Raw genomic sequence first — 22,001 nt, 5'->3', positions numbered from 1 at the left:
GAACCTTAGGGCATTTCCCACATGCTTGTGTCTCTGCTCCCCTGAACAGCTGCATGGGAGTCCCTGGGGTAACCTGACTGAGGCACACAGGAGTGGGAGTGTTCCAACTGGATGGATGGTGCTTGACCACTCTGCCTGGGAGATGCATCCCAGCAGTATTTTGGCTTCTTTGATTTTATTCTTTAAACTGATCTAATATCAAGGTCATATCTGTGATGAATTCAGATAGCACTTTTTGAAATTTAAGGAAGTTCCCTTTGTGTGTGCATGCTAAGTCACTTGAGTCGTGTCTGATTCTTTGCGACGTGTCTGACTCTTTGCGACCCTATGGACTGTAGCCCACCAGGCTGCTCTGTCCATGAGGATTCTCCGGGTAAGAATACTTGAATCCTCCAGGGGATCTTCCTGACCCAGGGACTGAACCCACATTTCCTATGTCTCCTGCATTGGCAGGTGGGTTCTTTACCACTAGTGCCACCTGGGAAGCCCCAAGAATATTCCCTAAACCATATCAAATCAACTATTATTTATTATGCATATATACTTTGCAAGCTGTTGTCAATAGAAAGGGTACCCTGCTCTACTGCTGCTGCTGCTAAGTCGCTTCAGTCGTGTCCGACTCTGTGCGACCCCATAGACGGCAGCCCACCAGGCTCCCCCATCCCTGGGATTCTCCAGGCAAGAACACTGGAGTGGGTTGCCATTTCCTTCTCTAATGCATGAAAGTGAAAAGTGAAAGTGAAGTCACTCAGTTGTGTCCGACTCCTAGCAACCCCATGGACAGTAGCCCACCAGGCTCCTCCATCCATGGGATTTTCCAGGCAAGAGTACTGGAGTGGGGTGCCATTGCCTTCTCCGACCCTGCTCTACTGTCTTCCTTCAAATAGGAGAAGCAAATATACTTTAAGTGTATGATGTGTTTAAGAGAAATTACACACATGAAATAACATTTTTGGTTGAAAATCAATTTTCTGCTTCAAGTCAGTATTTGGAAAACATGCTAAATATAACTTACTGGCAAGTTCTGGGATTGTGGCTTACATTTTTTTCTCAAGTAAAATATACTGGTGGATATATGGTATATGAATATATTTTAGGATAATAAAAGTATTTTTATGAGCAGTACTTGATTTTTTTCATTGGCCAGTTCTAAAAGTCTTGAAAAAATAAAACACTTTTGAAATTTTAATAACATGCAGACACTCTGGGTTTTTTCACCAATATTGTTAAGATAGAAACTGAGACTGTCTCAGACAAAAAAAAGCTGTAATATGGAATCATTAAAATGAATAAACATCTGAATCCAAAGATAAAGTCAGAAAACAAATTTGTCCAATAAAATGCGCATTTACTGATAAGCTTAAGAACTCTGATAAATTGTGAAGCTATGATAGAATACTGGTAAATAGAATTACTTTTTCCAGCTTTTGGCATTAATTTGTTAAAAATCACCTTATATTTTGTTGAAATACATTTTGCTGACAATAAATATTCAGACTTTGTGAAACATAGGAAATGTTAAACAGGTAAACAGTCTCAGTTTCTAGATTGAGAAGTTACAGCAGTGTATTTAATGTTGATATTTAAGCAGCTATTGTAGCTATAACATCGTGAAATGGGGTGTAGGATTGGGGTGGGGGATAGGATGCTCTGAGTAGGATGATGATCAAAGTGCTGATCACAGAACTCTTTAAGAGAAAGATAGGCACTAAATCATGCTCCATAGTATTGTTGTTGATTAGTTGCTAAGTTGTGTTTGACTGTCTGTGACCCCACGGACCGTAGCCTGCTAGGCTCCTCTGTCCATGGGATTTTCCAGGCAAGACTACTGGAACGTGTAGCCGTTCCCTTCTCCAGGAGATCCTCCCGATTCAGGGATCGAATGAATCCACATCTATGTTGGCAGGCAGATTCTTTACCACTGAGCCACTGCAAAGCCCCTCTATCTGTCTAATCTGCCTTAAAATTCCCTCCTAACTCATCTCTGGCTCCATCCACTACAACTGTTTCCCTCCTTCCACCTAGAGACAAACCTCATTTCCTTACAAGAGCTCAATTAGCAATTAACATATTTCCAAACACACCATTTCTCATTGCTATGAAAGTTAGGAGGTGTTTTCGAATATGACTTTATCTTGGGAAGATACTTATATTAACTTGTTTCCTGAAGAAAGAGCCAACTCAGCCAAAGGATGACCAGTACAAACACGCATACCAAGGACACATGCTCTACTAGCCTTGAAAGAAAGTGAAGTCGCTCAGTCGTGTCCGACTCTTTGCGACCCCATGGACTGTAGCCTACCAGGCTCCTCAGTCCATGGAATTTTCCAGGCAAGAGTACTGGAGTGGGGTGCCGTTTCCTTCTCCAGGAGATCTTCCCAACCCAGGGATTGAACCCGGGTCTCCCGCACTGCAGGCAGACGCTTTACCATCTGAGCCACCAGGGAAGCCCATCTATTAGCCTTAAGAAAAGATATAAATTCCAGAATTTGTTAATGTTTCTTTTTACAGTAAACATTAGCTGAAACATTTAAATTGTGTCTGCCAGCAAAATCTTGGTCCTAGAAAGCTTTATGCATTTTAAGCATAAAATGCATAACGTTTATAGGAGACAACTAGAAAACCCATGTTATAGGGAGAACCAAACATTGAGTATGGATCACTCAGGTTTAGATTTGAAAGTATTATTTTTGTACAATAGGATTTGTGGTAAGATGAGAGTCTGTTCTAAACATACAGTAACTGAAAAAAATCTAAATACCAGAATGGTAATCAACTTGGGACAGTGGAAGGAGTGTAGTTTTATCTTAATATTAACAACATGCATGACATGGGAAAATGACTTTTTCCCTCAGGCCTTTATTTCCTTTGCCAATGAAGTTAAGGCTAAGATGAGATGATCTCTAGGGTCTTACTCAGTTCTGACATGCTAAAATGCTACCAATTCTTTTTTCCCAAGCCCGCCCAGGCCAAACAGTTCCTGGATAAATTCTTAAATGCACATGCATTTAAATAAAATGCATGGTTTTGAGGGAGCAATTCTTTTTAGTGGAGGTTTAGACGAACAGAAACAATAGAAAGTTAAGTCACAGACTAATGTTAATTTTTTGTAATATATGGAGGTGGTCCTGTTCCCATGTGTTTGAGATCTTGGAGAATATTATTCTTGACAGTATTTTATTGCATCAACGTTCAAATGATGCTGTCAAGGCAATTATGACATAACGTCAATTTTGATGATTCTCTGACCGAGTGAAACCTTGTTTTTCTCTTCCTACCTAAAATTGGAATTTAAGGAGAAAGAATAATGAATGCATTATTAGTACCTTTCACTACCTTTAAACATTAAAAAAGTCCATAAAGGAAGAAAAACAATTTTTGAGGCTCAAAATAATCTCAAACAATGCAAATGCCCCCAATACCAACCCATTTATTTTAAATGTTGGTAGAATGACTTCTATAAAATTTTCTCTAGAATAGAAATGATACTGAATGGGAAAAATTTGCATAGTATTAAATATTCAAAATGTTAAGCAAAGCAGAACTATCAGAAGAGCAGAGGAGGAGGAGAAGGTGAAATATAACGAATTCACTTGCACTATTTGTCTTTGCAGGTTGCTTCTGCAAGAACATTCTTCATGTCAACCTCATTAGTGGTCTATTTCAAGCAAACAGATTCTTCCAGGGCTGCCCTTCTTTGAAAATCTGATAAAGCTTATTTGGAATTATTTTATAAGTGGCTAAGGTAATGGAAAGTCTGTGCAATAGCCAAGTGCATTCATAAAGAAATGAATTATAAACCACAAAGCCCTTGATGTTTCATGCCCATTAGAAGTGTGAAATGAAATGTTGTTTGGAGCTGTATACCTATCACTGTTGATAGTTCCTGAAACCAGGGATTTGATATAAAATGAAATATACAGATCGGTATTTTGCTTCCGGTCCTTAGTATAGTAGCATTTATTAATCACTCAGCCAACTTCATTAGATTGGTAACCATGTAGCTAAGTGCTGTGCTAGGTCCTAAGGATGCAAAGGTAAACAAGACACGGTCAGCTTTCATTCTGTCCTCCATTTTTGGTGTCTTATTTTAAGCAAGAGTCAAATGTGTCATTAGTGTCTACTGATGAGAGGACAGAGATGAGAAACAGGCAGGAAGGGCAGGGGCCATAATGCAACCTCCACAGCCCTACACTGCCTGCCTTGTTCCCCAGTCTATACCCTGAGCATGCTAATGACAAAAAGGCAGAGTGAGGTAAAGACAAGCAATGCAAACAGCTCCTGTCTAGCCAGCAAAGGTAGAGAACAGAACGTTCTAACCCTCTAAGTAGTCATGCTCACTAATCAAATCGAAGCTCAGGGAAGAGATGCAGCCTCTTTGCAAATGCATCAAGATAGACTGAGCACTCCAGTCAGCTTAAAAGCACCATTTCATTCTGTTGGCAATAGTTGTGGGTTGCCAATTTCAACAAATTTATTGAACACAGGTCACCACATTTGAATAGGTGTGTGAGGGGTGGCATGGTCACAAACAGAAATAGTCACATCAGCCATGTGATATGAAGGCCTTTCATCTGAAAGCAGTTTACTGACTGGCAGACATAGAGCCAGGAGTTGTGGGATTCTGGGGGGAGAGGAGGATGGTGAGGATCTACAAATGGTCAGCCAGCACACGTGAAGTCACAGAGGTGGTTACAGCATACTTGGGAGAGTGGTGGTGATGGGAAGTTGGAAAGTACATATCTGCATGAAGGAAAATAGTACAGAAATTCTAATTCAGTGGAAATATCAATGAATGCTTTGGTTTCTTAAGGAGAAAACATTAATTTTCTTTCCAGTTTGTAATGGAAACTTTTAAGTCTGACAGATGTGTTCCCATAAAAATCTTCTCCCAAACCAGGAAATCTCACTATAAATTACCTTTTCTACTTCTGTGGAACTTAATTTTTATTTAAGTAGAATACAAACTGCTTTGATTTGCATATTTATCCTTTTTGATGCAAATAAGAACATTTCTGTTCTTGAAATGTTTCTTATTAAAGAAGTTGGGACATTCAGAGAATGACAGCAGTTGGTTTATGGAATTCTGTGTCATTAGAGCTTGAGTCCATTATAATGAGTGTTTAGCGAAGTCTCACTCCACTACTGGGCAGGCAGGCCTGTCTTCCTCTTGAACCAGGCAGGCAACATTTGTTGAATACCTACTGCTTACAGAGCACTGAACTAGGACTAATATATATATATATATATATATATATATATATATATATATAATTATATATATATATATGAACTAATTTCTTCCCATAGGATTTCATGTGGACTTACTGTTTGACTTTACTTTTTGAACATCTGTATTCAATAAAAAAGGATATTAGTGTAGACATTAGTGATGTTCCCTAGTAATTTTTCTTTTGTTTCAAAGGGAAGTGGTTTGGGGACTTCCCTCATGGTCCAGTGGTTAGGGACATTGATTCTATCCCTGGTTGAGGAACTAAGATCCCACAAGTTGCAAGGCCAAAAGAAAAAAATGAAAAGCAAAGAGAAGTGGTTTGGGTTGTTAGGAAGTTACCGCTATCCTCTAGAAGCTGTGATGAGTTTACCTTTCAGTTCTCTGGCTTCTTTTTTGTTTTGTTTTTTTGCTTTCTATCAGGAAATATTGCTGTCCTAATAAGTAACTAGGGCTTCCCTGGTAGCTCAGATGGTAAAGCGTCTACCTACAAAGCAAGAGACCTGGATTCGATCCCTGGGTCGGGAAGATCCCCTGGAGAAGGAAATGGCAATCCACTCCAGTATTCATGCCTGGAAAATCCCATGGGCCAAGGAGCCTGGTGGGCTACAGTCCATGGGGTCTCAAAGAGTCGGACACGCCTGAGCGACTTCACTACACTAATAAGTAACCAGTAGGACCGGGTCACTCTCACTCTGAATAAACATTAAATACTAGTTCTGCCAATAAGATTCAAACTACAAAAATGGAGATTGAAAATTTCAAAAGGACAGGGTTATTTGAGATTTTCTTGTTTCTTATGGTGGATCTGTATTGCTATAAACTTCCCTCTTAGAACTGCATTTGCTGCGTCCCATAGATTTTGGACAGTTGCGTTTTTATTTTCATTGCATTTTATTTTCTGACTTCCTCTTTGATTTCTTCATTAACCTGTCGTTTTTTTAGTACTATGTTGCTTAGTCTCCATATGTTTGTGTTTTTCCCATTTCTCCCCTGTAAGTGATTTCTATTTTCATACCATTGTGGTTGGAAAAAACGTTCGATATAATTCCTATCCTCTTAAATTTGTTGAGACACATTTTGTGGCCTGGCATATATGCTAGTAACATCTATGTCTTAGCCATGACAATAAAAAATGTCTCTAAATATTGCCAAATGTGTCCAAATGTCTCCTGGAAGTCAAATCACCACCAGTTAAGAACTACTACTCTAGGTCAACCAGGCTTCTTATTAAAATACAAATTTAACAGAGCTTCTAGTGTAAAGAGACACAGATTTGATCCCTGGGTTGGGAAGATCACCTGGGGGAGGGCATGGCAACCCACTCCAGTATTCTTGCCTGGAGAATCCCATGGACAGAGGAGCCTGTCAGGCTATAGTCCATAGGGGCGCAAAGAGTCAGACATGACTAAAGTGATTCATCAGGCACACAAGAGTATTGTACTTTAAGGGGTAAAGACCAGAATTCCCAGTGTAAGCACAACTTGAACTGTTCCTTTGCAGAGCTGCACCAGTACCCTATCCATATCTTACAAATAGATGATACACATGTCCTTCTATCTTGAGAACACCTGTGATATACTAAGTCCTGAAGATAATGCTTTGGACAAAGTCACTGGGCCAGAGAATAGAATGCAAGGCACTTGATCTAAGGCTTACTTTAATAGATGTGCCCATATCTCTTCACTAATGAGGATAGATAATAATGCTAAAGCTGAAGCTCCTGATTTGTATCAAAGTATCAAAGCTCCTGATACTTTGGCCACCTGATTCAAAGAACCAACTCACTGGAAAATACTCTCATGCCAGGAAGAATTGAGGGCAGGAGGAGAAGAGGGTGGCAGAGGATGAGATGGTTGGATGGCATCACGGACTCAATGGACAGGAGTTTGAGCAAGCTCCGAGTTAGTGAAGGATAGGGAAGCCTGGTGTGCTGCAGTCCATGGGGTTCAAACAGCAGGACATAACTTAGTGACTGAATAACAACAATGAGATAGAAGCCATTCCATTCTGTCACATTTACAATGATATAGATTAATTTTCCTAAGTGATTCTACAAGGCTTGTTTTTTTTCCTTCTTCTCTGCTTGCATTTCAATTGCATTGGACGTGATCAATTTCAAGTATAAGTGAATTGCAAGTGGAAAATTTCTGAGCAACTGAGTTGTACTTGACATTTTAGGGTCCCAGTAGCTGAGTAGCTCTCAAAAAGGTCATATACAACTTTGTTGCACTGTAAAATGCCAAGGGCAACTCAGTAGCAATTGAGAATTGAAAGGGAAATTATATTCTACCCCAAATCAGCAACATGGACTCTGAAGAATGATCTTGGTTTTATTAATTGTGTGAGGGGAAAATGGGAAATTGCTCATTGACGTTGAAAAATTTCCCATAATAGGCAGCCATCTCTATGCATGATTTATGGATATAGTTTTATTACCAATCTATCTATACTATGAAAAGTTCTCACTTTGTTTCCTTGATTAGTCTTAAATCAAGAATTCTGTCACTCAGGATTGTAAATCCTTGTCAATTCCTCTATATTCTCGAAGCTTAATGAATCTGATCCTTTTCAATGTTATAGGGAGCAAAAGATGGAGAGAATATGGTATTTAGAAGTAGGCAGACTTCAAAAACTTTTCATTAAGAAAAATGAGTTATTCTTTTTTGGCTGTTAACATAAAATTAGGTTTACTATAATAAGAATAGAATTTTAAAAACCCAGGAACATATCTCTTGATAAAACGAGCCATGGATTCAATTTTGTATTAATAAGCTACATTTCTGTGGACAGGGGATAGTGATGATGGTGGAAATAGATTTTCTGTCTGATATGTTATGCTGCATGAAAGAAGTTAGAATGCTTAGTTGTAAGTGAATATTCTAGAAGTTTGTCCCATTATGTATGGGCTCCCCTCTTCAAACTAGGAGTACTTAGAATACTTAGTTTAAAATGGGAAATTTAGAAATTAGTAGATTGATATATTCTTCTGATCATCCTCTGTAGTGCTAGTGAAGTGTCCTGTTCTACCCACATTGATGTGGTTCTTGTCCCTTTTGTCATTTATTTCTTGTGTGCTCCGTCACTTAAGTTGTGTCTGACTCCTTGTGACCCCAGTCTGTCAGGCTCCTCTGTCCATGGGATTCTCCAGGCAAAATTACTAGAGTAGGTTTCCAAGCCGTCCTCCTGGGGATCTTCCTGATCCACAGATCGAACCCATGTCTCTTGCATCTCTGCATTGGCAGGTGGCTTCTTTACCACTTGAGACACCTGGGAAGTCCAAACAATCCTTAAGGTACATAGTATTTCTGTTCCCAACTTACAATGAGGAATTTGAATCTCAAATATATGAAGTTTTTTGCTTAGGTAATTTCAGCTGAATCTGAATCCTACCTTCAAAGCAGTATTGGGAAAACCTTTCCTCCTGGGCTTTTCTTTTCTGTGTGTCTCCTCCATCTCACACCACTCTCACCCTTCATTTCAGACACTTTAGGTCACCAAATGTGTGGGCTTTCCCCCCAACCAAGTCCTACAACACCGTATGAATATACCACAATTTCCATCATTCTAATTCAATTCTGAGAGTATCTACCTGGACATTGTGTCAGATCAACAGATTAAGAGCTCAGGCCCATAAGCCTACTTCCATTCTACTGCAGGTGCCAGTGCCAAGGTTTCCTTCAACTTCTGTCTGATTTGGTTACAGATTGGAGATTCTTACAACCTCCCTCGTGTTCTATTAAAATGCTGGAGTAGCTCACAGAACTCAGGGAAACACTTATTTCCCAGTTTACTGAAGAATATGATAAAGGATACAGATGAACACCAGATAAAGAGATACATAGGGCAAAGTCTGGAAGTCTCTGGCACAAGAGAGTCTGTCCCCATAGCATCTGGGGGCATGCCACCCTTTCTATGTGTTTGTCAACCTGGAAGCTCCTGAAAACCCATAATATCAGCACTTAATGGAGGCTTCCCCACACAGTCATGACTGATCTTTAATGCACTTTCAGTCCTTCTCCCTTCTCTAGAGAGTGAAAATGTCAAGCTTCTAATCACTTGGATGGGGCTTCCCCAGTGGCTCAGTGGTAAAGAATCTGCCTGCAATGCAGGAGATGCAGGGGATGTGAGTTCAATTCCTGGGCAAAGAGTCAGACATGACTAAGCAACTAAACACACAGACACACAGACACACAGACACACACACACACACACACACACACACTCTATTATCCCACAAAAGCCAACATGATTTTCCTGTATCTCTCTGGTTTATTTGCCTAGTCACTTTGCTATTACTTTCTTGAGTTTTTGAAACAGTAAGTTGGGTATCTGCATTCTTCTTCCATCCTCCACTCCACACCCTTCTCTTTTGGCTACTTTAACATACCCTGGATGTGCCAACATTCTGCTATTGCTTCTGTGCTCTGGCAAGAACTAGAGCAAACTAATATTCTTCAAATTGAATGGATGGCTTTCTGGGAAATGGTGGATATTCTATTTAATAGAGTTGCCTGAGCTAGGAAAGAAAAAAGGAAGCCGTGATGAAAGACATTTATCCCATGAAATGCAAAGAACATCAAAAAAGAACTGGCTGTTGAGGTAATGTTTTCCTAATGTGAGAACAATATAATCAACAATCAATAGCATAAAAGAAAGAAGCCAGCAAGGATATCCCAGTAAAAGAGAAATGGAAGAAATAATGGAAAGGGACTTTGATGACCTCATTTATAGTTCAGTTTTTGCTACTGGTTTGAAATATAGGCAAAATAATCATGCTGCTGCTAAGTCACGTCAGTCGTGTCTGACTCTGTGCGACCTCATAGACGGCAGCCCACTAGCCTCCCGTCCCAGGGATTCTCCAGGCAAGCATGCTGGAGTGGGTTGACATTTCCTTCTCCAGTGCAGGAAAGTGAAAAGTGAAAGTGAAGTTGCTCAGTCGTGTCTGACTCTTCGCAACCCCATGGACTGCAGCCTACCAGTCTCCTCCATCCATGGGATTTCCCAGGCAAGAGTACTGGAGTGGGTTGCCATTGCTTAAGCACAAAACAAAAACAAAATAAATCACATAACAGTGATCCCTGTCTGCATATAACACAAATGCTGTGAGAACAAATTTGATTGTGTATTGAATGAAAGATTTCCTGTAAATATTGATAGGTGTTGGACTTGGGATGAGTAGGTGAGATAAATAGCCTTTAAATTTCTTAGAAACTCAAGATTTTTAAGATTCTTTAAAGTTCCTGTGTGTCTGTATAAAAGACGAATTGTACCATGGTTATATAAGGGGATCTGAATTATTAACAGAAAGAATTTATCATGTGGTTCTTAATAAAACTTCATATAATTAATAAACCTATGAATGAGAAGGAGAACCATCCCAATGCTCTTATAGAACATGGAGCTTGGTTGGCAGTCTAAAGCAGGCATTGCTTCTAATTCATTCTCCAATGAAATAAGGCAATCATCTACGATGAACAGTTTGTTCTTGGAGAAAGTGAACAGAAGGACCATGGCACACAAGGCACAGTGGGTGAAAGGAGTTTCAGGCACTGGACTGAACACAGGGAGAACAAGTTAAATAGTGCATTCTGAGTGGTGAAATTTCCCAGTCTTCTTCCCAGACTCTGATCACAGAGTGCTGGCAACTGGGTATATAAATTAGGTTACAATTAGTTGGAATTTCTTCTAGATATATTGAAAAACAGCAGGAGAATAGATCTACCAAACCTTACACTTTGGGATAAATCAATGAAAAGGCTGGTTACCCACTGCCCTGCAGTGCAGTCCACAAGTGAGCAGGGCAAGTTTCCATTTAGGTTTTGGTGTTTCATTCTTCAACATGAAAGCATAGTGAAGAAGAGCCACCTATCTGATGGAGGTATCAAGAGTTCCAGACCAAACAGACAAGCAACAAGGAAAGATAATACAGATGATATGAGAACTAAAGAGAAATAAATATCACAGAAATTTATAAATTAGAATCAAAGCAAAATGAGACAAAAGCCATGACAAAGAAATTAAACTCCATTGCCCCCACTACCAGTAAACAAAGAGAAATGAATGATACAGAAAAAATAGAACACAAGAATGAATTCATGGAAAACAAGACTATGACAGTTGACAGAAGGGTGAGAAGATAAAGAGCAAAAAGTAGAGAAACACAATGGTCTTTGTGGTCCTGAGAACTCCCTAAAGATTGAGATGCAGAAGATGATGTACCTGTTGAAAAATTTCTAGAATATAACCGAATTTTTCATTAAATTATATGTCTATCTTCTCTCTTTAAAAAAATATTTATTGGGATTTAACAACTTTGTCAAAGAGCTAGTACAGTTGTCCCTTGGGTTCTACAGGGAATTAGTTCCATGACCTCCTTCTTCCATACCAAAATCTGCAGATGCTCAAGTCTCTTTGGGCTTCCCTAGTGGCTCAGATGGAGAAGGCAATGGCACCCCACTCCAGTACTCTTGCTTGGAAAATCCCATGGATGGAGGAGCCTGTTAGGTTGCCGTCCATGGGGTCGCTAAGAGTCGGACACGACTGAGCAACTTCACTTTCACTTTTCCCTTTCATGCATTGGAGAAGGAAATGGCAACCCACTCCAGTGTTCTTGCCTGGAGAATCCCAGGGACGGGGGAGCCTGGTGGGCTGCCGTCTATGGGGTCGCACAGAGTCGGACACGACTGAAGTGACTTAGCATAGCATAGCATAGTGGCTCAGATGGTAGAGTCTTTCTACAATGCAGAATCCCTGGCTTGGGAAGGTCCCCTGGAGAAGGGAATGGCTACCCTCTCTAGTATCCTTGCTTGGAGAATTCCAGGGACAGAAGAGCCTGTTGCAACAGTCCATAGGGTTGGAAACAGTTGGACATGACTGAGAGACTAACTTTCAAGTCTCTTTTATAAAGTGGTACAGTATTTGTCTATAACCTATGTACATTTTGTTGTCTACTGCAAATCACCTCTAGATTACTTATAATACCTAATACAATGTAAATGCTATATAATTAGCTGAAAATACAATATAAATGCTATGTAAGCTGTTGCCCTGGAGGCAAACTCAAGCTTTGCTTTGTGCTACTTTCTGGAATTTCCTCTTATTGAATATTTTTGAGGTGCAGTTGGTTGAATCCTTAGATGTGGAATCTGCTGATATGAAGGCCTGTATGTAATATCCTAGAGCCACTATGTTAGACAATGTGAAAAATTCTAATTACAACTTATCCCTTGCCTTAATAATCTAATAATTGTTTCAGCTGACATTTTATTTTAGCTGAAATCTTTATTAATTTGTTATTGGTTTCTATTTTTTTAATAGTGTCTTGAACATTATCAGCATATCACTGTTAAGTAGGTGTAAAACTCTAGTGGAAAAACTTGCTCAATTTTCTTATACAAATCTCTCAATACATACTGTTTACACAATAGAATGGCTTTTTTTGCACATATTTATCACAGATGAATAACTGTGTTCTTTTTGAGTGAATCTGTGGTATGTATTTAAATGTTCTGCTTGTGTACTTCGTTTAGATTATTTGAATGTATAATAGATTGCTTCTCATCTTTAGTTGTCACCCAAACATTTTGATTAATCCCAAATATTTTATTCAAAAATCTCTAATAAAAGGTCAAATTGTACTATATATTTATTTGGATAGCTGTTGCTTAGAACACCTCAAAGATGGAAACAATGGTTTACTTCACATTTTCAGTCCCTAGGGTGGTATCTCGGAGAAGGCACTGGCACCCCACTCCAGTACTCTTGCCTGGAAAATCCCATGGACGGAGGAACCTGGTAGGCTGCAGTCCATGGGGTCACTGAGGGTCAGACACGACTGAGTGACTTCACTTTCACTTTTCACTTTCATGCATTGGAGAAGGAAATGGCAACCCACTCCAGTGTTCTTGCCTGGAGAATCCCAGGGACAGGGGAGCCTGGTGCGCTGCCGTCTATGGGGTTGCACAGAGTCAGACACGACTGAAGTGACTTAGCAACAGCAGCAGCAGTAGGGTGGTATCTAACCCCAAAAGTGGGGTTAAGTGCATGTGTCTGTGATACACTGATGAGTAAAAGTCATGTCTTAGACACCAGTGACTCATGGAATGCACCAAACCAGAGTACACAAGAATGTTAGAAATAATAGCAAAGTCAACACATTCTACTGGGGTTATAGATATAAGAAAGCTCTAAGGATTTTTTTTATGTTTTTTATATTTAGATGTAACTGAGAATGACAAAGAATTGAAATCTAAAATGGAGCAAAAATTCTATCATGGATGAAGTGAATCTTGATCATTGGGGGTGAAGTACAATTATCAAAGAATCTGGCGTTGCATATCTAAGATTCTAGTATTCAAAACTGTTTAGATTGTTTAAGTTATTGTGAATGGAAGACGGGCAAAAAGTAAAGTACCTACATTTTTCTTGTGTTGCATGTTATTCATGGGAATTGAGCTTGCTCTTATAGAATTATGGAAGAAGCCCCAAACAGTATTTCTTTGCACACACTATGGTTTCATAGTCAAAACTATCCTTCTTAATGAACAATTACCAACCAGAACCCCACACATTGTCCTTATTTTCTTTATCCATTGTGTGTTTAAATTAAAAATGGGCCAACACAACTTAACTATGACTCTAAAACATACTTTTAATCTTTGAGGCTTTAGATCCTACCAAAAGACAGGACATCCTCCAAAAACACATACACAAACAAACAGTAACATCAATAACAAAACAAATTACCTTGCTCTATGTAAGGCGTCGTTTCCTCTTTTGGAGGGATATTTGTGGGTCGTGGTGTGGGGGCAGGAGGTCTGTTCATAATGAATGAACGACTTCCAATTTTTTTCTTTATACTCCTATTGGCCAGTATTGTGTCATATTCACTGTCATCAATCTCAGCAAAAGTGTATGGGTCTTCCTCCTCTTCCTGATCCTTTTCATCTTCTTTCTTTTCTTCTTCAGAATCACTTCCTGTTTCATATCTTGCACTGAAATCACACCAACTTTGACTTCTCTCCATTTGGCCTTCCAACAATTTCCCTGCTTATAAAATATTTGAATGATGATTATTTATATTTTATACAATATTATTGGTGTACATTTGTCAGTTGCTTGAATTTCCGCCCCCCACATAATTTGTATATTACTCTATAAATTCCAAAAAGAGAAAAGTGAATCATGTAATCTACTAACATAGTCTCCTTCAGTCTGTAATTGTTAACTTCTTAGAATAAGTTTGTTAAAGACATGGCATTCTTTGAAAACATACAAATAGGCATATAACTACTTTCCGCATAGATTATGAATGATTTAACATCAGGAAATCAAATCATAAAACTAAGCCTCAAATATCAAATACTTTGAAAGCTTGTGTTTTTCAAGCCTAGTGTTCTCAAATTTTTTTTTTTTAATTTGAAGTCATTTTACCTTTTATAGGGATTGAACCAGGTATTTTGTCTAAAATCGATTTCTCTGAAAATGACAGAGGAGAATAGCCAAAAGTACCATTGTTTAGCTTCTTATACTAAGTCTCAATCCGGCTCTCTTGATTTCTATAGCCCAACATGAACTTCATTCCTTGATAAAGGATATTGAAAGTAGGGTTCATGATATAAAAGATGGCATAGAAAATTAATGGCTTGAAGATTAATTTTCCAAGAATTAATCTTTTATGGTTAATAAATAGTCTTTATTCAGTAATCTTTTATGGTTTTCATATTCAGCAAAATATTTACATATTTTTATAAGATCATATTAAAATATTCTAGCAGCAGTTAATTTGGAAGACAAAGATACTATATACTGTGATCAATTAATAAGTTGAAGAGAATCTCGATGGCTCTCTCTGCCAGACGATGAGAAAAATCTTTTAAATGTGTCCTTTTGACAAGTGTTAAAGTGTTAACAAAAACAATAAAAATGGAAATTATTTCAGTTATTGACTGAAAAATAGTTAATTATCTGTGTTGTTCTGAGATTCATGCTCATGAACTAAGGAAGAACTAGTCTCCTTTCTGTTTAGTAAGAATCTGATCAAAAATTTTTAGCTTACATAATGGATATTTTAGTGGGAAAACTTAGGAGGTAGGGAGAAAGACAAATGGTTAAAAGAAGAATAAAAAGGTATTATTATAAGAAGATTCAGCAACTGTTTTGGGTACACTTATGAGGAGAGACCAAAGGAGAGCCCGAGACCACCTCCCTGTCTAGTCTTAGCTTATTTCAGTTAGTTTAACCCAAGAAGTATGAATGCTAACATGCCTGGCATTAACTTTAAAATGTCCAAGACTTTCCTTTTCTCTTGTGAATAATATGGTTTTGAGATTCTGACTTCATGACTTCTGTTTCCCTGACAGCATCCTAGGTGAAACCGGATTAAGTGTGTGGGAAACACGTGTACAGTGTTTCATTTTTAGCAGAATGTGTCAACTATCTTACTTTTATGAACTGATTTCCAGAGCTGTTAACTCTCTTTGTTTCTCCACCTACCTCATTTCTCAACTCTTTCTAAAGTTGGGCTTGCACTAGAAAGAAAACATTTCACTTTTCATTTCCCAGTGTATTAGATTATACTTTTCATGTTGGAGTTGGATCTGAGTTTTCTCAATTCAGATTGTACACTAGTAAATAATGATTAAAATATATCACTCCTATAATCCAATTTTTGAAATAATTGGGAAAGAATGTAAAACAAAGATAAGAATCCTAAAAGCCCAGGAAACCTGTCCATGGAAGAATTTGACACATTCTAATTACAAGCTCTAGGGTCTTGGATCTAAATCAAAGTGATCACTCAGTTGTGTCCAACTCTTTGCAACCCTATGGACTATACAGTGCATGGAAATCTCCAGGACAGAATACTGGAGCAGTTAGATATTTCCTTCTTTGGGGGATCTTCCTAACCCAGGGATTGAAACCAGGTCTCCCGCATTGCGGTTAGATTTTTTACCAGCTGAGCCAGCAGGGAAGCCCAAGAATACTGGAGTGGGTAGACTATCCCTCCTCCAGCAGATCTTCCCAACCCAGGAATCAAGCCAGGGTCTCCTGCATTGCAGGTGGATTCTTTACCAGCTGAGCTACCAGGGAAGCCCAAATCAAAGGGGGATCATAATGACAGTTGCCTTGAAAGTTTTTTGTGAAGATCCAAAGAGACAGGATGTCAGTTATAAACTGAAAAGTGTTCTATGAGACTGTTTTCTCCAATGAATATGTTCATGAATCCATCATAAGAAATTTGATGCTTAGAGCATTCATGAGGTGGCATCTCTTTATCAGTGACTTGAAGGCAGGAAAAAACTTGTACAGAACAATTCCTGAAGCTATCACTAGCTAAAGTCAAAGAACATATACAGTCTCCAGCGAAAAATAAGTGGGAGCTTCTAGTCTTACTTTCAAAGACCTCAATCAAAAAATTTTAAGAAAAAATACTGGCATTTTACTTTTAATTCACTTCCAATATTACCCCCATGAAAAAATATGATATTAAAATTGTGCTCAGTCACTCTGTTGTGTCCGACTCTGCAAACCCATGGACTGTATGTAGCCTGCCAGGCTCCTCTCTCCATGGGATTTCCCAGGCATGAATACTGGAAAGGGTACCCATTTCCTACTGTAATTAAAAGTAACACTGCATTGAAAATGTAATAATATGGTTTTTAAATAACAGGAGTGAGTTTTTGTATGATGTTGCTTTTTATATTTAGTACTTTTCAGAAGATATATAGGCCAACATTATACTTGTGGTCCTAGATATCTGGTCAAAATTACTCTCTGTGGAATAATTTTTAACCTCCTAACCAACATACCATATATGGAAATTCACATTAGAAAAAACAGGATTTAAAATTTTATTTAAACTATTTAGCTCCCTTTGAAAAGTAGCTAAAAATTAACTCCTTTAATAGCTTTAACCTGATATAAGACATCCTTGTTTTCTTAATAACTGATTTTAATAACTACATAAAATTATTCACATCTATAAAAGTGAGAAAAATACACCAAAACTTTGTTGTCAGGGCTATATTCAGTGGGGTCGCAAAGAGTCAGACATGACTGAGTGAATGAGCATGCACACAAGCAAGCAGATACTAATTTACATCTCTCCCCCCACTCCCAATATTGATATACCTACATCCTTGATCTATCTCAGCAGTCTATAAGAGCTCAGCACATAGTAGGCAATCAATATGTGTTGTTGAATGAGTGAATGAATCGAGAAAGTACCCACTAGGTTTCCCGCACTTTTCATTAAGAAGTACTTTCCATCTCTTATAAAGTGCATAATCTTAGTAAGGGTTTATGTTGACCAACTTGAACCTTTATAGGGATAATGCCTTCAAGAACACAAATGCTGAATTTCATGGTTGCAAAATTCACTTTTTAAAAATAGTCTTTAAGACTTTACAGCCTTCTAGGACTTGACAACTCAAGTACAGTGACAAACGGGGCTTTAATAATAGATGCTTCTTTCATCCTTATTAAATTTTCTTTGTAAGAATATTTTATGAATTTGGAAAGTAAACATGAAAGAGTGATCAGTAAAGTGGGTGGTAATTAGTGACTGTAGGAGTGAGCAGAAAAGTCTGCCAGGCTGTGGAACATTCCAGGAAGATAAGCCTACCGTGGAAGCTCCCGGGGATGCTTCCTGCCCTTCACCCCGACTCCCACTCCCACCTCTGCTGCTACACAGCTTCATTCCTGCATCTGGGAACAATGCTATCACAGTCATTTGACTGTTCTTCCACTTTAGCGAGACAGAGTGCTTTTAGACTTTGGTCTCAATGCACGGTGTGATAAACCCTTTACCACTTGCTTCCCCTGCAGCTCCTGACTGAGTAACTGTGCCCAAGCTCATTTTCAAATCTGTAACACATTAGCCTTTCTCTTTTGCCAGAAAACTAAGAGTATTTTTAAAACCCAAAGTTGTCATTTACTTTTCCACATGATGCTTGAGGTTCGTTTTATGTGAAGAGTGACAGACTCCTTCCAAATTTTCTTGCTTTACTTACAGAAAGCTTTGTAATGAGACTTCTTTCCTGGAAGCAAAAAGAGAAAGGGAGAGAGAAGAGGAGTGAGGGGTAAGGAAAGGTAGAGAGAGAAGGACTAAGGAGGAAGGGAGTTAGCGGCAGGTACCTCTTTGCTGATTTCTCAGGTTTCGTTATTAAAGAACAGGAGGAAAGTTCCTCTTGGCTTTAAATGGTGATCTTTGTACAGCTTCACCACTGCTGTACTGTATGCTATGTAAGCGTGTCAAAGTTTCAAAGTTGTTTTAAACTTAAACTTACCTTGTACTGGGAAGTGAGGTTTTTCCACTTGGAAGGCAGTAGTTACAGGTCGTGGTGGAGGGAGAGGTGGTCTGGGGCACACGAGGGGCTCTTGGGAATTATTTTCAGGGTTGTCTCCGGGAATGAACACATACAAGTCATCGTACTGGTTCTCACTCTCACTGTCCACCTCTGGAGGGCTGTGCTCTGCCTCCACGCCTGATTCATGCTCTTCTTCTTCCTCTGCCGTTTCATTCACTTTGGCTTCTTCTGACCTCTGCCTGTAAGGCCAGCTTTTATGGTGGAGATCTGGGCTCTGTACGGCTGTTTATGATAAAGATTGTAGGATTTCATTTAAACACTCCATCTGGATGCAGTTAATGTTTTGTAACTTGGTACAGAAGTGGTGGTAATGTTAATTAAACTTTTATGAACTGATACAGGAGAAAGCTAACAAACGCGTAGTTTTGGTGAATAGCCATTGTAGAGCTTTTAAAATATTTACCGAGAGAGCTCCATTACATCCTGCTACTTCAGTTTATGACACTCTCATACACAATAATAATATGTAATATTCTGATATTACATATATAATAATATTCCAATTCTCTAAAGTTATTGTTTGAGCAGATTCAGTATATGACTGCATACCATATTTTTAGTAGACAACAATAATAACTAATAAGTAAGTGATGGAAAAGGTAAAGACAAAGAACAAAAATCTTATCTTGCTTATAAATACTGTGATCAAATGAGTCTGTAGTTCTTAATTAGTTATTATTTAACATTTATCACCAGATGACATCTGAATTCTTAAAAATACTATTTGATAAAGTGTTGATATTTTTCCATTGGGAAGGCATCTAAATTACCAACAATAGGTAAATATTTTTTCTACTTTAAAAAATTTTTTAAAAAATTTTAATTAGAGGATAATGCTTTACAATGTTGTGCTAGTTTCTGCTGTACATTCTGCTGGTTTCTGAATAAGCTATAAATATACACATATCCCCTCACTCTTGAGCCTCCTTCCCACCCCCTTATCCCATCCTTCTAGGTCATCACAGAGCACTGAGCTGAGTAGGTAAATATTGCTAAGGCTCAGTTCTCTCACCAAAAAAATCTATTCTATCTTAAAATTTAACCAAATGATTCAGGAAAATTTCCTCTACTCTAAGAATCATGATTCCATTATTTGTGTTTACACTGTACACGGTAAATGCCCTCTAGCCACTCAGGAAGAAAATAGAATAATATATAATGCAATAACTTTAAATCTTTAAACTTGTGATTTATATTTTCTTTATAGAAATTCTGCTCTAAATAAAGTATTCACAAAAATTTGAAATGAACTTTGGAAACTATACTGGAGGGAAAAGGCGAATTGCTGTCATGAGTGCAATAGAAAAGCAAATAACTGTTGTTTCAAAGTTTTGTTAAACTAAAACACAGCTGAAGAAGACAAATGGAAGAGTACAGACAAAGAGGAATTTTTTTTATATGAAGAGTTACACTGTAGACATTTTTTAGCAACAGGAGAAAAAAATTAATCATGTGGGAAAATCATGTCCATGATGGTACTACATATTTCTACATGAATTTTATTTTTAATTTCTCTCATTTTTCTTGTGGGAAAGAAGAAAGGTCTAGCTGCCAGTATTAGAACTGCAACCAAGATTCTTTAACTATCAGCTGGGGCAGAGCAGACGGTGTTTCGTTCTTGCACAGATCTCTGCACAGACCTCATTCATCTTTCTGCCTCTAACCCCAAACACAGCCTGAAATAAAGGAGTTTCTAGATATGCTGATGGAGTAAATGATGGAGTGGCTGAAAAGAAATCATTGCTCAGGCTAGCAAAAGGACTTCACTGTTCCTGTCTGGGCAAATCGATCATCAACTTAGAATTACATTCATGCTATAGGCAATTCCTTACAGCTACCTTTATGTCAACATGCTCAGTTTATGTATTCTATTATGTAACACTGTCTAAGCAACAGGGTCTCCTTAGTCCTTGTCAAATATGCCCAAACTTGGAATACAGCCCTAGAGAGTCATACGTGGTGGGTCAGTGGGTTTTAGGAAACTTCACAGAAATGATACCAATGGAAATTTGCTGACTTAGGGCGTTCTATGTTTCACCTCTTCTCTAAGGAAAGAGTCAGAGGCCTGAGTCCAATCGCACAGAATTTCATATCGGTGACAGTTTCAGGTCCCAACAGTCTGTAGAATTGAGGTTGTTCTGTACCAATAGCTGAAATAATGTCTTCTTATTATAGGTAGTACTTCTGAGAATAAATGTCATAATAAATATATGGTCACTATCAATGATGGCCTTTACATCACTTTCATTACCACTAAAATGATAATAAATCATTAAAATGATAATAAAGTGTATAACTTTAAAATTTAGTGCATCAATTGATTACATTATCATTTAGCATGACTTTGTGTCCTGCCCTAGTATTTGAAGAGTTTACTGATTTTGCCAAAGTATGCTAGTTAAGGAATTGCATTTAATATTATTTGATTTGCAAGTCATCCCATCAGTTGAAAAACTGGTAGGCAGTTTTGTGGAGCATCAACTGTGAACTGTTCAAAGTGCAAACGACTTGAGGTAAGAACAGGGGAATTTGGAACAGAAGTGTGAATAGTTCCTTCATGAAGTACAGAATATTAGGGGCAAATGGGAAGGCAGTGGTTTCAAACACTCTGTTTCTTAACAGAGTACTACTGGCATTTTTGAGAAGATAATCCTGTGTTTCCTGGGGCATGTCCTGTGTATTGCAGAATATTTAGCAGAATTTTTAGCAAAACTCCCTTCTCAACTCATGACCACAACAAAATCTCCATTCACTGACGTGAATTCTCTGTTGAGAGTAGAAAATAGTGCTCCATTAAGAGCCACTGTGTTATTGCAACAATCCAGGGGAGAGCTGATGCCAGAGTGGACAGTGTGGATAAATAACAGTGATAGGGTAAGGAAATACTGGCTGCATTGTGAAGGCAGAGTTCACAGTACTATCTGACACATTGGAAGTGGGATAGGAGAGAAAGTAAAAAAGGGTGACTCCAAGTTTTGGGACTGAATTGAACAAGGAAGAAGTCTTCATTTTCTAACATGGCAATATCAGCAGGTAGAGTGGACTTGGGCATGATTGGGGGCTTTCAGATTTAGAAATGTTGAGTGGGAGATGCCCATCAGACTAGCCCAGTGAGCAAGCTGTTGTCAACCAATGGAGTCAGGCATGATGGGTAGAATTATAGACATGGAGGAAGATTCTGATCGTCTTCAGTTGTTATATATAGAATTACATTCTATTACAGCTAGCGGGGATCTTAGAGAGAACTAGTGCAAACTCATTTCTTATCTGAGAAAACTAAGGTCTGAAAATTATGTGACTTTGTTTAAAAAAAATCGAAAAAATACAGTTATCACAGAACATTTATATCAAACTGACTAGTGTAGTTTCTTTGGGTAGGAAAAACTGCTGGTTTGATT

At 38.3% G+C, this 22,001-nt stretch overlaps 1 protein-coding gene across 1 annotated transcript in view; it reads right to left on the bottom strand.

Moving 5' to 3' along the window:
• The window catches only part of LOC129657390 (B-cell scaffold protein with ankyrin repeats-like), a 54,711-nt gene that overhangs the window by 29,816 nt on the left and 2,894 nt on the right, over positions 1 to 22,001 (bottom strand). The window contains exons 3-4 of the mRNA XM_055587564.1: positions 18,523 to 18,825; positions 13,979 to 14,281 (exon numbers count right to left, since the gene is read on the bottom strand). Coding sequence (XP_055443539.1) covers positions 13,979 to 14,281; positions 18,523 to 18,825 — 606 coding nt within the window. The remainder of the gene's footprint in view (positions 1 to 13,978; positions 14,282 to 18,522; positions 18,826 to 22,001) is intronic.

Source organism: Bubalus kerabau, chromosome 7, assembly GCF_029407905.1.
Source record: "Bubalus kerabau isolate K-KA32 ecotype Philippines breed swamp buffalo chromosome 7, PCC_UOA_SB_1v2, whole genome shotgun sequence".
NCBI classification, from domain to species: domain Eukaryota; kingdom Metazoa; phylum Chordata; class Mammalia; order Artiodactyla; family Bovidae; genus Bubalus; species Bubalus kerabau.
The sequence above is the reverse complement of the archived record's forward strand: the minus strand, read 5'-3'. Positions and strand labels throughout refer to the sequence as shown.